The sequence below is a fragment of the Rhea pennata genome, chromosome 6 (genome assembly GCF_028389875.1).
Source record: "Rhea pennata isolate bPtePen1 chromosome 6, bPtePen1.pri, whole genome shotgun sequence".
NCBI lineage: Eukaryota > Metazoa > Chordata > Aves > Rheiformes > Rheidae > Rhea > Rhea pennata.
This window is the reverse complement of record NC_084668.1, coordinates 11,992,981-12,009,774: the sequence shown is the minus strand read 5'-3', so window position 1 is coordinate 12,009,774 and position 16,794 is coordinate 11,992,981. Positions and strand designations below refer to the sequence as shown.

Below are 16,794 nucleotides of genomic sequence, written 5' to 3'. Positions count from 1 at the left end.
TCAGAGACCCTCTATGCAGATCATTCATAGCTGTGACTTTCACCATCTTGTCTTAACCAGCGCTCTCAGGGCAAGAGTTTCCTGGTTTTGAACAATTGAAGACATTCTGCCTGAAATGGAATTGTAATAGTACATGGTGCAGAGAGGCTTACGAAGAGCAGATGAAGCCTTCCTAATTTATTCTTATTTTCTAGAGAGCCAAAAATATTTTTTAATTTACAGACAAAAAAATATATACTGTTTTACTCCTGGAATTTTAAATTCCTGTGAAACATTTATTTTGAAATCACTGACATTCCAAAATGAATCACACTGTCTAGCAGGAAAGAACAAACTATCCTAATTTAATGTGCACAGATATCCCCAGCATCTCTCCTTTTGGTTAAATTTTCTGAAATAACCAAAAATCAAAATCTCAGCTGAATTCCATAGGCATATTATGAACTATTTTTAATTGAAATAAAGCTATTATAGCATGGCCAGGGATACTTGGGATTTTAATCAGTATTAATTTGAGACATGAAAGATTATTTCAAAGCCCCGCGATGCTACTCTGCAATTACAGAAGTAGTACACGGTGTTCTTATGAAACAGACAACATAATGTCAATGCCCTTCTTCCTCCCACCACTTCCTTCTTAGACAAGTGACTCTTCCAGCTCGTTCCCAGAATTTCATTAAAAATGAAGGCTATTTAGTTTGGCTTATCTTGTCTCATATATTCAGAGGATAAGAAATTACAAGGCTAGGAGCAAGACTTGCCCCTCCTTTCTCCTCAACTGACCCAGAATGCATGCACTGCTATAGCCCAAAAGTAACCTGAGAAAGCTTCTCCTGCAATAATTGGTACAGGAGCTGGTAATTGGAATTACATAGGATTACAGTTTAAATTATACTGAAAGGTGTTTTTTTCTGCTGTGCTTTGTTCTTCTGAGATTCTACACTAGTTTATGTGTTTTGCTTCACTACAATTAGTCAAAGGATTATAATAATAATAAAAAAGCAGTCTAGTAGAACTGGACATGTATTATGCAAAGAAAGCCCTGAAAGGATGCTTGGTAGCTTACAATGTGCCTAGGGACTAGGACACTTAATCCCTGTGTTCCCAAAGCAGTCACTGGTGGTAGCTAAGAATCGCCAGCAATTAGCAGTGTCAAACAATGAACTTTGTTACCCAGCTAAGGCTAGGACAGGCTAGGCCAGCTTTCAAAGGCACACTTGCTCAGTGCGTTCACTTAGCATAGCTCCACTATGGCTGTGGTGGGCTGCCATCACGTACAGCAGTACTGTTCATTACTTTGTAGCATTCCCTCTTCTCCAGCAACAGGCATTTGTCCAGAATATCTGTAAGAGTCATGGTGGTGGGAGGGAATGGGAGAATGGAGAGGCTGAGTCCCTCCTGCACACCACAGAGATGCCGTGGCAGAGCTGAAATCAGAACTCATCACTCACTTGCTCTGCTGACCCTCATTTGTCCTCCTATATTGCTCATTAAGCTTCCTAATGTTTTTTCTTTTCTACATCATTTGCCTGCCATACTGACATATGAAACATTAAATACCACCCTAATGTAAAATTTTGCAAACCTTTAGTTTGTTTCACAGAGATTGACTAAAGAATGTATAACGATGATAAAAGTGACATTTTAAAAAAGAGAAAGCTGAAGTATCACAGATTATAGGTCTGATATGGGTAACACAAGATGGTAGTCTCTGTTACCACTTTGGTTTTGCACATAAAAATGGCCATGGGATCGATGTAAATAGGATTGCTGAATTTTTCAGTGAGCTCAGAGTTCTGCACAGAACAGACTGGGAACTCATTTTGGTGGAGTACCCATCACTGATGTGCCAGCAACACAGAACAGTAAATGCCACTGAGGCTTTTGAGAACTATTTTTGTAGAAATAAGTAGACCAGTTTTTAACTCCAGTCTCTAAGCTACAGAATTTTAAGAAAATTTAAGACTTCAGGAAAAAAAAAACAAAACTCCTCAAAGGAGATAAAAGGAAAGCTGAGTGTACAGTATAGAGAGAATTAATTGCACATTGTCATGCACTCTTTCCCCTAAAGTAAGAGGTTATTTGGGGACAGCAAAGATAAAAAGTGGAATACCCTTTGCATTAGTGAACTCTACTGAACTGCTGTGATTAAATGCTGACATATCTATGGAGTCCAAATTTCCTTGTAAGAGGAGCTGTTTTTATTTATGTTTTATAGAGTGCATAATAAGTTCAGAATGAAAAAACCACAATAGCTGCTACAGTACATATTTATCTTTTGTCTATCTTAATGTGGCACTTCGTCTCCAGCTTTTGCTTCCATATTGGGTTGTCTGGTTTAAACTGTTTTAATTTTTCACTAAAGCAACTATCTTCAGAAATTGCCCTTATGGACACATATAATGTAAGTTGAGGAAATTAATTCAAGAAAAAGTAACTTCAACCCAGATGCTGAGGGCATTTGCAGTGCCACATGTGCTGCTGTGCCTTGTATGGTGACATTTGTGTTGTGAGACATTTCATTCCATCTTCATAAGTCACATTTTGCCCCTCTGATACAGCTTTAGACCAAGAACTAGTGAAGAAAAGGTTATTTCTGAAGAAGGAGAGAAATGTTTCCTGTAATAAATATTTTTCAGATAATCTATCCTTCAGATCACCTATCCTTTAATCACATGGTCTAAGGTTCTTCTCAAAGGAACAGCCATTTGTTATGGGAGAAAGAACAGGCAGCAGTGGGTTTAAACTGTAGCAAGAAAGATTTAGGTTTGGCATTAGGAAAAAAATATAACACTAAAAATAGTTAAGCAGTGCAACAGGATGCCAATGAAGGCTGTGAAATCTCCATCGCTGGAATGCTTTCAGAAGAGGTAAGAAAAACATCTGCTAGAAATGACAGTTACGGCTAGTTACTGCGGAGGCAATATAGACTAGCTGGGTCTTTGGAGATCCCTTCCAGCTCTGCTCTTTTAAGACTGTTAAAATAGACCAGAAAACAATTTACCTGCTTACGAAATTTCATCCAGGTGCAAGTTATGGGTGCTGTTCCTACCACCTTGGCAAACAATTCCACTGATTCACCAGCACGGACTTTTCTGTCTTCTGGGAACTGAGTAATCTGAGGGGGAGTAGCTGATAAAACAAAAATACCCTCCTTTAGGTGACTATACTTTCTATTTCTCTTACCGGTCAAACACATACATCTCTCAACAGTTTCAGAGTGATATTTGAAAAAAGACTGACAATTATCTATAGCCTGCTACGAAACAATTCTGTGGACACTTTGTTAATCCTGTTCTAGTGAAGGAAAAACAATCTACCTGTTAAGTTTGCTCATTCAGGACTAACATACAGAAATCTGAAGACCAAAACTCTTAAGACTTACTACTAATTCCAAACGTAAAACTTACTAAATTTTACACTGAGTTTTTCAGAGTACTAAGGATTCCTGTAGCACTTTTTGCTTTCAAGGAATGGTCCCAGCTAGCTTCCTGTCTATTTGCATGTGCTCAGGGTGTCTGCAGACCTGCTCCCAAATGTCATCAACAGCATTCAGAAAATCTAGGGCTCAACAGCCAACTTTGAACATGCTCATTTCAACAGCCAGATGACCATTATGTGAGACCTCAATTAAAGAGGCAAGGAAGGGAATCCAGTTATTTCCGCACCACAGTGAATTCTCCTTTGAACAATGATGATCCATGGGTTTCTGTACTGCAAGGCTTCTTTAAAATTATGCAGTCCTATTCATATTCATCCATGGTTGAATCAGTTATTTCCCCTCTTCCTTCTCACTGTCAGGGTAACAATAGATGGCAGGACCTCTCTTTTGCTCTTAGTGTTATTTCCTGACTCTCAGCTGTGGTGCTGAGTGTGACAGACCCCCCAAAGCTCTTAGGGATAGATGCCAGAAATATCACAGCCCTGACAGCTCCAGGGTGAAACATGTTCACTTGTTTTACAGGAACAGCACAGCAAATGGTGTTTTTTTTGGAGGCAGCTTTGAGGACATTTTGACTGAAACAGTAAAAGGCATTCCTTAGCACTAGAATAACTTCACCAAATGTAACGTTCCTGGCCAAAGCCCTGGGCTGCTGGGCATCAAAAAAAGTGCCTTCTACTTTCTTTTCAACAAAAGTAGATGTTCTTCCCTAGACTTCCTCTTAGAAAAGTTTAATCTTTTGTTTTGAAGATATTTGAAAGAAATTAGAAAGAAGTACACATCTGGCAGAGAACAGTTAAAAAGTCTGACAAAGTTTCAAGGCACCAAAAGCAGACTGCTGTAACAGAACATTCTGCTTAACGTTAAATATAGATAGCTTTGTCTAGGAGAATGCAAACACATGAGTAAGAGAGCACAAGACCAGTTAAGAGGAAACACATAATCTATCAACTTCTCTGTGGTAGTTACCCATGCAGATGTGGCATTCTGTGATAAATGAAAAAGCCTCTTTCCTTGAGGGCTACGTTGTGGATACAATAAAGGGGACAGAGTGCCAACACTACTGCTGACACACTGTAAGATCTTGCTTTAGTTTACTGGTAGTAAAACTTCTTTGCATGCTCATAATTTAAATCTTATACCAACGTTACTTTATGAGCAAATTCAAGAAACAGACTCTGTCTTCCAGTTTCCCCCTCATAGAATATCACGCTTACTATTTAATCACATATGCACAACAAATTTAACCGCTGCACTTAAAAATGTTGCCTGTTTTTTAAAATTGTATTGGTTTATTACTTATTAATACAGTATGATATATGCAACTAATCACCTGCTTTTGGAGGAGTCTTTGGCGCTGGTTTCTTCTTCACTGTTGCTTCACCTAATAAAACAAAAAGTTAAAAAAAAGATTTAATTCACAGGTGAGTTTGGAAGGTATCAGATTAAATGAAAAGATGGTCACATTCATAGTGATGCTTTGTTGGCAATTCAAAATCTATTATATTTTGTCAGCTTAACAACTAATGTAAATTACCTTAAACAACTAAAGAATTAAAAATACTTCTAAAAACTGCTTTTATTATCCTGGGTGATCCTCAGAATATTCACAGCTGAAGGTGGAACTTTCAAAAGAGCCAACAAAATCTACATGTCTCCCACATTCTGTCATACTCAGTTCCTTACAGCAGCTTAATTGGGATGAAAACACTGGGCTGAGATCTATCTCATGCTGAATTTCTGCTCAGAGTTTTAACAAAAGCAATGCTGAATGAGCTCAATTAAAACAAGATAGTAAACACCATGTCCTACTTCTTATGCCACTTGTGAACTAACAAAGAAACAGACATACACAGGCAATAAAAATTGTTATCAGCCTGCTACCACTTCATCTTCTCTAGGCAGGGACATTTGGTTTATTCATAAATGTTTATTCACAATGTCTTGCCATCAAAAAAAATGGGTTACAATTTGAAACTTGGGCACTTGATGTGATCAAGACAACCTTATACCAAACTGCGAAAAGGTTAAGTAGGACAGTATAAAAAGTAGGTAAAAAATGACTATCCACTATTTCTCAGAAAACAACAACTAATTGCCATCCCAGTATAGTACCAGGTAGCAGGCGTAAAAGAAACGAAAGAAGTATTTTTAAATATAGCACCTGCTTAAGTGAGGGTTCATAGACAAGAATGTTTTGCAGGCCAAACACATAAACAGATTCAAAAGGGCAAATTCAGAGGAGGTATTCTAGTGGTAGCCATTAACGTAACAGCCTGGATGCCTTCAACCCCCTGAATTCCAGAAGTGGGGGCTCATTCCTCTTAGAGCACTCTCTTTTTATCCACTATCCTAAGTGTCCTTGTCAGAGGATGCCCTCTGGTCTAAAAGGCCATTTCTTATTTTCTAATGCTCAAGTAGGGAACTTGATTGAAGTAGTTTGGCTTTTAAGATGCTGTTGCTTTCAATTGAGGCAGTATCTGCTATGTGCTTTTCAGTATCTGGCAACATCTAGTTAGGTGCCTAGGGACAGCAGTAACTAGGTTTGAATTATTTGGTTCATTGTTTACTTAAAATACTTCGAAGCAGTGAGCAGCAAATAAATTGAATACAATAAATTAAGCCCTTTTTTTAACCTCCTTTTCAGTAAGATCTGCACGTTTTGTACCTCTAGGTGCTGGCCTGCACATTTACAAAATTGCTTTTCTTTAAAGCTCTGGAAGACATAACAAGCACTGCCATGTCTCCCTTGCTCTGAGCCTTGAAATCTGCTTGCTGATAGCAAACTGCAAGTTGTGAATGTTACCCAACGAACATGTCGCCTGATCGCCTAGGAACAAGGAGCCGTCTAAGATGGGAGCCCACTGTGGAGGCCTCATGTTATAGCTCAAGCAGTACATAGCTGTGAAGACACCGATTTCAAGTTTTAGAGTTGCTGGAGATAGCAACTGATAGCAACTGATGTGCTTTAGGCTGTTAAAATAACAAATATCGTAATAAATATAAATAAATAATGGTTTAGCTGTCCACAACTATGTTTATTCAGTTCATTTTGAGGAATATGCACTGAATACAGAAGTTGTTGCCTTCTTTTCATGAACAGTTTTGCTTTATAGTAATTTTCTCTCAAAGTATGCTTAGCTTTCATATGCTCTGTATTTATTGATTTTATTGGAATCAGAAATACAGTAATTGAAAGATAAGTTATTCTTGCAGTACTTAAAGCTAAGCCAAAAAGGGAGCTAGGTATTTCCCAACAAAGCCTTTCTTCAAAGACTGTCAGCTCAACAGAACTAGTTACAGGTTTAGATTAGTACTTGTGAGGTGTTTATCCTAGTTTAACTGGATCACCAAGGCACAAGAAACATGTCTGTGCTGCTATGTCTTCTTCGTTGGCCTAGTCTTGTTTAAATTGGTGCTTTTAAAAACAGCATCACTATTCATCAACGGGACCCATTATTTTTTGGGCCACCAACAGACTACCATGTACCCTAGCTGCTGTGATAAGTGACAGCAAATATATTTCCAGCTCCTCTTCTCTTCCCCAAGATGTATGAGGAAAAGCAAAAGCAGTATTTGTAAAGCATCTCTCCTCTTTATCACTTGATCAGGGCATGATCAAGCCCTGAGCTGAAACTCTCACTTATTTCTGTAGTCACAGTTATGTGGATGAAACTGCTCATATGATCAGGTGCCAGTTCGTAAGGGCTGTTCAGTCTGGCCTATCATCTGCTGGCAAACACATCAATTAATGGCACTAATCCATTACCTGCATAATCTCATGGAAACTAACACACCTGTATGATTTAATAATAGGTAGATATTTTAATTTTTTTCTGCTGCACTTGACACCAGATTCTCTCCTTTTCTCTAAACTGAGAACGAAGTAACTGTTGGGTATCCTCAGAGCTAAATTTTTAATACTTCTAATACCTAAAACAGTGACATGAATCTTATTACCTCCGTGCCCCATTAAGTCTGATATGAAGAACAAGGAACACCAGTGGTGAGGAAAAAGCACCATTCGTCAAATGCCATCTCAGATTGAAGATACTACTACTGTTTTTCAGAAATGTTACTGCAGACAAATGTGAGGAAAAACAGAATTCTGTAATCAAGCATGATTTACATTCAGCTATCACCTCCTGGTTGATGTTGTATATTTGCTGCAATATCTCAGTTAACGGGCAAGGTGCAATTCTTTTCCTCCCAGTTGACAGGACCATTCTCTGCGTTTTCACAATACATACACAGAACGCACATCTGTATACTCAAATACCTCCCTCTTTCGCTTCTCTCTGCCTATTATCAGCCACTCCTAGTTCATCACCAATCACGAAATTTGTTCATTTGCAACTACAGTCAATGATATTCAATTCATCACTGTTAAAGAACAATATTTATATATAGGCTATGAGGGATAAAGAACCACTATGTACTATATTTACACTCCAAGTAAAATAAATGCCCCTGGGAGGACTAAGAGGCATGCTTAGACAGTTTTAGAAGACTCTCAGATCGTGAGTAGGCACTGATTCCACTGCGGGTAGGCAAAGAACATGAATCCATCACCTCATTCAGCTGGAATACTGATTTTTATATATAAATACATATTTTTTGTTTAATTTTTTATTTCCATCCACAAGGACATTACATTCACTTATCTGACGCTATGCATACTGCCACTGGATTTCATCAAACCATGCAGACTGAAAAGGGTTGCTAGAAGGTCTGGCTGACACAAATAGCCTGGAGCAGAAATGAAAGGGAAGGACAGTGTGGAAGGCAATGAGTGCAAAAATATGTCTCTGTGTCCATGAACCTGACTTCTTTGGCTAATGGAGTATGCTTCACTGTTCATAGACCTTCCTTAGAAAATTTCAGCTCAAGTCATGCAACTTTTTGAAAAGTAACTTTTGTTCAAAAGCCACTGGAGAGAGTTAGTGAAAGAAATCTAATAAGATTAAAGCTGACAAGATCAAATGATTGTTTTTATTAAAATATTTCAGCCACTGGAAATGTTAGTTCAAGTCTGTTTCTGCCTTTTTTTTTCCTTTTTCTGTCTCTCTCTCTCTCTCTTTTTTTTTTTTTTTTTTTTTTTTTTTAGGAAAAGACAGTTTGTCTCTCTTTTGATATTTACATTGAAAGAGGCTGAAGCTAAAAACCAGCCTGGAAGAAAAAGGACATAATATTCCGTCCTTAAATGAATCTGCCTCCTAGAAATGACATAATGTAAACATTACAAGGCTGGTATTTACATAACTTTATAGGCAGGTTTGCCTCTTAGAGAGTTTGTGTCTGGGAGGTTATACACTAAAAGGGAAAGATCCCATACAGGCTGATAGCTGTGGAACATTTGGTTGTGCCATTTGCCTTGCCCTGGTGTTGAATTCATGGGAGCAGATATGTTCAGAAGCCTCTTTCTTTTTTGTTTCCCTTTTTTGGAATTTTACTAAAAATAGACATAGGCCTCCCCTGAAATGACTCTCCGTACAACTTGCTTTCAATAAAGCATGAAGTAAAAATCTGTTACAGTCTGAAAAAACATCAGTACTCCAGACAGCATTTCTAGCCAGTCCATCGTTCCTACCATCTTCCTTGGAAAACATGCCTATACTGTCATCTATAGTATAGTGATGGATTTCAGCACCTGGTAAACAAGCACAACGAATACCCAAATCCTTCAACACAAAGTATTTGCCTGGAATAGTCTCATTTTAGCTCAGGATAGGAGAAGGGCTAATGTCATATTCTGATACTCTAACCACATTGGAACACATTTTCTCATCATGCAAAACTTTTCAAGATATTATCTTCTGAGAGGAATTAAATCAAAATTTTCAGCTTCCTTCATGAAGCAAACTGAAAAAGAAGTCATATCTGTAACAGGGTAGATACCACAGAAACAAGAATATTCATGCATGAGATGGAAAACCCAGGTTCAAGTCTCTGCTTGTTCAGATTCACACCTGAATCTGTGTCTTCTCTGTCTCACCCGAGTACGTCAGACGTGCGGGATGTGACACTGTAAGTGATCTGTCTCCCACATGTGAATGCAGCACAAGGTAACCTCTGCCTGACCCTAAGAATTTCCGGTTCTGGTACCAAAGGCAACCGCTGTCTGTAAAGCTTCACTACTCATTGCTGATGCTAGAAAGCGTAGATTGACGGAGACCTAGAACTATGGAAGAGAAAAAAATGCTTGGCCTCACACTTAAGGCTGTGACTAACTCAGTTCTATCCTTGCCTCTATCACCGGCTTCCTTTGCGGCACCCAAACTTATCACAGGTATCACTCAGCACAAGCAAGCTGAAATAACAGAACCATGATGGGTAAGATTATAGTAAAAGATGACACATCATCACTTACCAATTTATTCCTACATTCAGAAACCTATAATAATTGCTATATAGAAAATGACAGTTAAAATGGGCCAGCACCAATAGCCTGAGACTTCATCACAGTTTGAAAGTTTAAATAGTTCTACTGCATTGTTTCTCAAGGAATAAATTCCTCACATCCTTTCCAAGTAACTGTTTTTTATCTAAATACAATAAAATAGAAAAGAACTCTGACTTAAATTTGTAAGATGTGGAAATTAGACAACAAAATGCCATAAATGTCAATTATTTGAGTTTATGCATTTAAGCACAATTTTAACAGCTTTTATTTGTCCATTAAAAACAACTGACAGTTTGTTGCAACAAACCATATTTAGCTTCTAAATCATTCAGAGATTGCCCTCTTAATTGAAAAAAATCCAGCTTTCTCCTCTTCCTCCTCCAAAAAAATCACTCCTGCATTCCAGTCAAGAGGGAGATAGCACATACTAATATACTCTCAGCTTGAATAATGCAAAGATAACTCTAGTTTTTTAAAAGAGCTCAGCTCGATGAATAAGCAATTCCATAGTAGTTTGGCGGTACAGTGCATAAGCAATTTCTGCAATTGGAGCAAATCTGAGAAGCACAGAAGACGTCTACTGTCAAGCAGAAATGCAGATTCTTATGAGCTTATGAACAACTCAAGTTGTATGACTTCCACTACAAGCTCTTGTAGCAGCAAGACAACAACATTATGTTATTAAATATAGATTTCATTCTTGTATTTCTCATGTCGTGCAAGGACATCTAGAATTAGACACTAAGATGCTGTGCTCATGCATTTAGGAACAGCAGTCTAAATTATGAGCCTGATACTCAGTCTATTAAGTAGGAGAGAAGGGGTTGACTGACACTTCGTTTAGACAGTCGGCAACTTCAAGTGATTTCAGTGGAAAAAGCTAGGTGTTCAGTGCTTTTGTACATTATTTAAGCATGGATGTAGGCTCCCGTTCTACAAAAAAAGAAACTTTCGTCAATGTTTCTATTACATGCAATTACATCAGCAAGTTCTAATCAATGACTTAACTGGGAATTAATGGTGCATGGCAATTCTTCAGTTCAAGACCATCTTGCAAAAACTATGCTCATCTTTTTCTGCATGAGACAATCAAGAAACATCTGTCTTTTCTTCTGTCAACATACAGCTATGTATGATGGATTGTATGAAAAACACATGGAAAATGTTGGTCTGTGCCAATGTTAACTCAGAAAGAGTCAGTATGGTATAAGCTGTAAAGTAACCTGGCAGAGATTCAGAATGCATACCTGGCATTAGTTAAATGGTGCTGCACTGAGCCCCAAGGAGAAGTGATTTACACAACAGATCAGTGTATTTCTTCATTGCATTACTTACACATACAGTGACTGGATTCTCTTTTCATCTATGGAGGCAACCAACTTCCGAGTCACCAAGTTAAATCTTATACTACCTTTTTAATTTGTGTCACAGTTATTCTCCCTCAGACTCCAGTCCTGAGGTGTGCAGTCATCACCTCTAATTTTTCAGTTTCAGAAAAATCATACTTACATCTCAAAAACAGCTCAGAGTAGATTTGTTTACATAAACTAAAAAAGGGAGGTTTCAGCTTCACTTAAGACAAAAAGAGTAATTTTTTCACTCCTCTGGCAATGAAAGTGGTATTATCCCACCACATTAAGTAGTGATCTAGATACTTTACATTCATTGTACAGAAAACAGCTCAGTTCTTGCAGCATTCAAGGAGTGGCATGGCATGGACCTTCTGGGAAAGCAACAGGACTGAGAGAACTGTTTTGAATAGCCTCATTGACCCTTAAAAGCATCTCAAACTATCCCAGGGAGAAAAAGAGGCCAGCAGCACCACAGTCACCAGATCATAGCTGCCCTCATTTCCTGACAGTCTTATTTCTCCAATCAAGAAAATATCTGTGATCTGACTAGTTAGTTCTTCCCTTAGAAAGTGGCAAGTTTTATACTGCGGAGAAAAAAATCTGACATGACAGGAAGATTTTGAAGCATTTTATACTCATCGGTGTCATGTTTAATATTATATTGATAGTTCCTAAAATAGAAAACAACAAAAATATGAAGTGTTTAATGATTTAATTACGTATTATCTAATTCAGACACATCAAGTTTAGCTTTTTACTGTGACTTTTTCTTAGCATGTTGCCATCAGATTTGGATTCTCTGGCAATACTGTTTATTGAAGAACACAGAACTGTGTACTAATCACTTGGCCACTGACTGATAATTTCCCCATGGTAATTAAAATGTTTTGACCTCCCCTATCCATATGAATATATAAGGAGTCCTGTCTGAAACATTCACACTTATGATACACTGTTGCAGAGATGCTGCTGCACAGCATTATGGTCAAGCACCAGCAGTGTTGAGAAGTCAGATCTGGGAAGATAACACTTCAGCCTCCCAGAGGATTTGATCTGGACAGTGTCAGTGGTGACATTTTATTAACAACTGTTAGCAAGAGAATGCATCACTACTTGGCCAAAAATGTGTTTGACATGAAATCAAACAGATTTTATATAGTAGCAGATATAAAAGATTTATATCAGCAAGATATCAAATACTGCTAAATAATGTATTTTGGGCTCCTTTACTTGATGTGTGGAGAAGGTTATTTCCTTCAAAGTAACTTTATTTTTAACTGAGCAAAAGAACATAAGTTTGTGCAATTAAACCCTGTGCTGGATCATCCCTTCAATGTATGTGGTTTAATTGCCAGGTATTAATTTATGGGTATGAGAACAGTGGGTTTAACAAGCATATTGCTGAGATGAGGGAATCCAGGATATCCTGTTAGGTTTTTACACCACTGATTATGACAGATGATAGTTGCCATTTCTTAATATTTACTGGAAGTAGGACTGTGAATTAGCCCTACAAAAACCAGTGGGCATTTCTTTCCAAACACTTTGATTCAATGCTTAGATTTAGGAGGTTTAATTTCTAACACATTAAAGCCAATTCTTTTCTAAAAAGGAGTGACTGGGTTACAGTTTCTTCCTACTATAGTAAAGTCATGTTGCACTGCTCAGCCCTCATGAAGTATAAGAAATAACCTCTAACTGTAGTAGGATGCCTTTTTTCCCCCTCTAAATCTTGAAAAATACTTCAAACTTGAAATACTAGATCTTGAAAACACTTCAAAAATACTTCAATACTTCAATTAAATCTGGCTTTGGAAAACTGATGTTCTATACGAATTTGCAGGATGTCTGTTAAAAAAATGTGTTTCAGGGCATGGTATGCAGAGTAAGCTAATCACAAGACTGAGAATCAAAGTTTGCTTCTAGACCTTCAACTGAATGTGCCGGATCTTGGGCAAACTGCTCAGGCTATCTTTTACTGTTATTTTGCTTCTCAGCTTAAGACACATGAAAGGGACAAAATCTTAGGGAGTACTGTGTAGTAGAAGATTTTTTCATAAAAGAGAATATTTATCCATATACTATGAAATCATCATTTACTCTTTAAAAATCTCAAGCTGCACTTCCATTTTTCTGCAATCTGTTGGGCAAAACACCTTTATATAATAAGCACTGAAGATTTTGCAAGTCATCATGGCAATTCCTTTTAAGCTTAATTTGAATGAACTTTTAATTTTAATGGGAATTGAATGCCCAAATCCCTTTACATCAGATGTTTTCAAAGCTCTGTGGAAAGATGATCAAGCACCTAGAATTTTATTTCAGTACTTCTGCTGCAAGGTTATATCACAGTCAGAGACCCTTATACTATTCATTGATTATTCTGGCATAGTGTGGAGTATGCAGTACAATAAATAATGAAAGGTTCCAATTTTCCACTGCCTCTTCTAATCTTTTATATCTGTGCAGAGGAAACCTAACATTTTATTAGTCTAATCCAATAGCATTTTGTATCCACCTAGCAGAGATATATAGGTCAGTAAAGAATGAATCAATTCTGAAAGTTAAAAAGAAGAGGTTTCCTTCCCCCTTCTTTCTCATAATTGTTTTCTTCAGATTCAAAGCTGAATCTGTTTGTTTTTCTCACAAACATTATTATTTATTCTATTTAGCATTAGTGAGTTGCATTCTACATAGTCATAATTACTGCTAAGTTCTGGTTACAGAATATTAATTATGAGCAGAAAGAAATACAACTTAATTTTCCTAATTTGCTAGCTTGTAATCACAGTATGTTTGAAAAGGAGCTATTCAGAGATACTGCTAAACACTCTGTGCTGCTTTCATAGATATTTTTCTGAAGCCAGAATTGCTAGCTTCCGTTTTACTGCTCATATCTAGTTTCTACTAAAGTCAACAGCAAGATGGTGGTACGGCAGTATATTGTCTGTACAGGACACAGCTTGATTTGAAACAAATGACTTTGAGAATTTAAAGGAATTGATTTTAAGAATTCGAAACACATGACTGAAAATTTCTGCACTCTTTGGGGGAGGCAACTGAGAAGAAGTATGTGTCATAAGTTCATTACATCATTATGGGAAACTAAGAACTGAGTGGGCTAGATCTGAACTCACGGTTTCACCTCTCACTTCCATCCTCTACAAGGCAAAAACTCTTATTTCGCATGACCCATGTCTAAGGGTTAAAGAAACAGCACAAGCTTCTGATACTATGCCTACAAACAGAAGGGAATGACCACACAATCCCAAAACACTCTTTTGCTTCCATTGAAAAAGAAGCAGTTAAAATCATTGTCACTTACTCTCTGTTGACAGCACAGGTGGAAGCGTGCTCTTAGGCTTCTTGGTTTTCTTCTCAGTAGGCTTTGAGGTCTTTGTGGGTGAGGCATCTGCAATCAAAACAAAAATCATAATAAAATACACAATAATTTTAAAATTAAGAAAGTACTGTCTGTTAACATGAATTTGTTCTGGATCTTTCTGCAAAGTTAGGAACATGTTGGCTGTTGGCATTTTAAACAAGATTTTCTGCACAGAATTGCTGGAGAACGTCATAAGGAACGTCATAAAGGAAGAGGGAACAGAGAGAGGGGAGCACGCTACAGAAGCAGCTGCACTGAAAACTTGAGAAAGCAAACAGAAATGAGACATCACCAAGGCTGATGGGCCTATTTAACTGAAGAGAACAAAGTACTATGTGCACAAAGCTGCTTTAGACAGGACATGGGAAGAGAGAAGGAAAGGCATCTTTGAAGCATCATTTCATCCACAATAATCTCTTGCTTTGTCATTTTCTAGTCTATTGTTTCTGTGATCTATATAGATGAGCACTCTTTTAATAAGCAGTATTTCCTGTGTATACTTAAGTCTTTTCAAGACAATACTATACATTGGTTCTGTTCCTAAAGAGGATGGCAAAAGTGGTACCGCAAGATTCAAGTCTGATGTATTTCTGCATTCTCAGGATTATACAACCCTTAGGCAGCAATACTCAGCACTGACATCCAAGATTCAATACAGCCTCTCTTCCGTGTCTACTCAAATGACAGACACATATAGCTAGAAGATCTAATCTTTTTTCAGCCACTTTACCCAGGTAGAGCATGTCATGTAATGCAAATTCTAACATGCACTATTTGTTAGGTTGTTTGATCCCAACATTCCTCTTTGGAAGAAAGATCCCAATTCTGGCTTCTAATCTCAGCTTTTTATCAGCTTGTAGTTTTCAAACACTAAGAAAATACTAAGATCGGAGGATCTATGCAGGAGATAACTGTTTGAAATTTAGTTACTGGAGAAAAGATAGCATAAATGTCATGGAACTGCCTGTTTCAGTCAACTACCTGTAGGTGCCAGAGCATGAAAGTTGGTCTTTCTAAATTTTCCTGCAAAATCAACAGACGAAAACAGAAACTTCTGGCAAGGAATTCAGAGCAGAAGTCTGCTAGGCCTAAGTTCAGACACTTAAATTCTACAGACTTGTCCCTGAGCTAATGTACCATCAAGTTAAATGTTCTGAGCTGATTTTAGCCCATGGGGCCAAAAGGAACATAATGAAATTTAAGGTTATTTTAAGGTTATTTTAGCTGACTGTAGATTGAGTAGAAAGGAGCAATTTTTACTGTTGTTTTAGATCACAATTCTAATTGAAACGTAACAGCTGTCCTGTCTGCCAATCATGGACAAGGGATATCTGGCAGCATCCTTCCTAGTATCTGGGGTTTGCTCTAGTGCCATTCTTCAAAACCTCTTCTCTGTTATGCAAAACAGCATGCCATCAGGGAACAGAAAGGACAGATGAGTTGGTCAGTATCAAGATAGCAATATGGTTACCCTGGTATCCAGTATTATGTGAGTAGTTAGCTCCTAACACCACACACGCCACTGCCAGTGTGAGTCAAACAGCTGACTGGACACCATCCTTGTCCTCAAGTAATGAATACATCAGGAGCCGACAGCCTGTCATGATCAAGGCTTTGCAAACCAAAGACTACATCCAGTCTCCCAGATCACACATTGCCAACAAGAAATTTAGAGTGGGAAACAATAATGCTGAAGGAGATTTCAGGAAAGAAATCAACTACTTGAGGGTGATCAGAAGAAAAAGAAAATGAAACAGTATGAAGATGACTGAAACATTTAAAAGATGCTCTAATAGCTTTGGAGAACTACTGAGTGTTAAGCTCTTTTATCCTTCTGCTTCTGTGGTACTGAAGGTGTTACACGATACTAGATTCTGCTTCAAGCCTCTAGACAGTCTTTTCTGAACTTCAATGCTGGCAAAATCTCATTATTACTTTAAATTACCACCCAAGATTTATATTATGGTAGATATTGTATTTGTTTTTTAGTTTTGTGTTCTTTCAGTTGCAATGCAAAGCAGAGTATTCAAGAATGAGCTGTTCAGAATCACATTTAGTTACTTGGGCTTAAATTCCATGGCAGTTTTAAAAGTCTGTGCTCTCAACTCCATGACAAAATATTTGCCTAAGACTATCTGGCACATGAGTACAGTGTCGTCAGCATCACCAAAGCTGAGAACTGGTACCTCGGTTAGTAAATTATTCATACTAG

The 16,794-nt window shown here is 37.7% G+C and overlaps 1 protein-coding gene across 1 annotated transcript in view; it reads right to left on the bottom strand.

The window, feature by feature from the left end:
* MYLK (myosin light chain kinase) overlaps nucleotides 1-16,794 on the bottom strand; it is a 151,559-nt gene that overhangs the window by 44,508 nt on the left and 90,257 nt on the right. The window contains exons 17-19 of the mRNA XM_062578956.1: nucleotides 14,523-14,609; nucleotides 4,776-4,826; nucleotides 3,005-3,132 (exon numbers count right to left, since the gene is read on the bottom strand). Coding sequence (XP_062434940.1) covers nucleotides 3,005-3,132; nucleotides 4,776-4,826; nucleotides 14,523-14,609 — 266 coding nt within the window. The remainder of the gene's footprint in view (nucleotides 1-3,004; nucleotides 3,133-4,775; nucleotides 4,827-14,522; nucleotides 14,610-16,794) is intronic.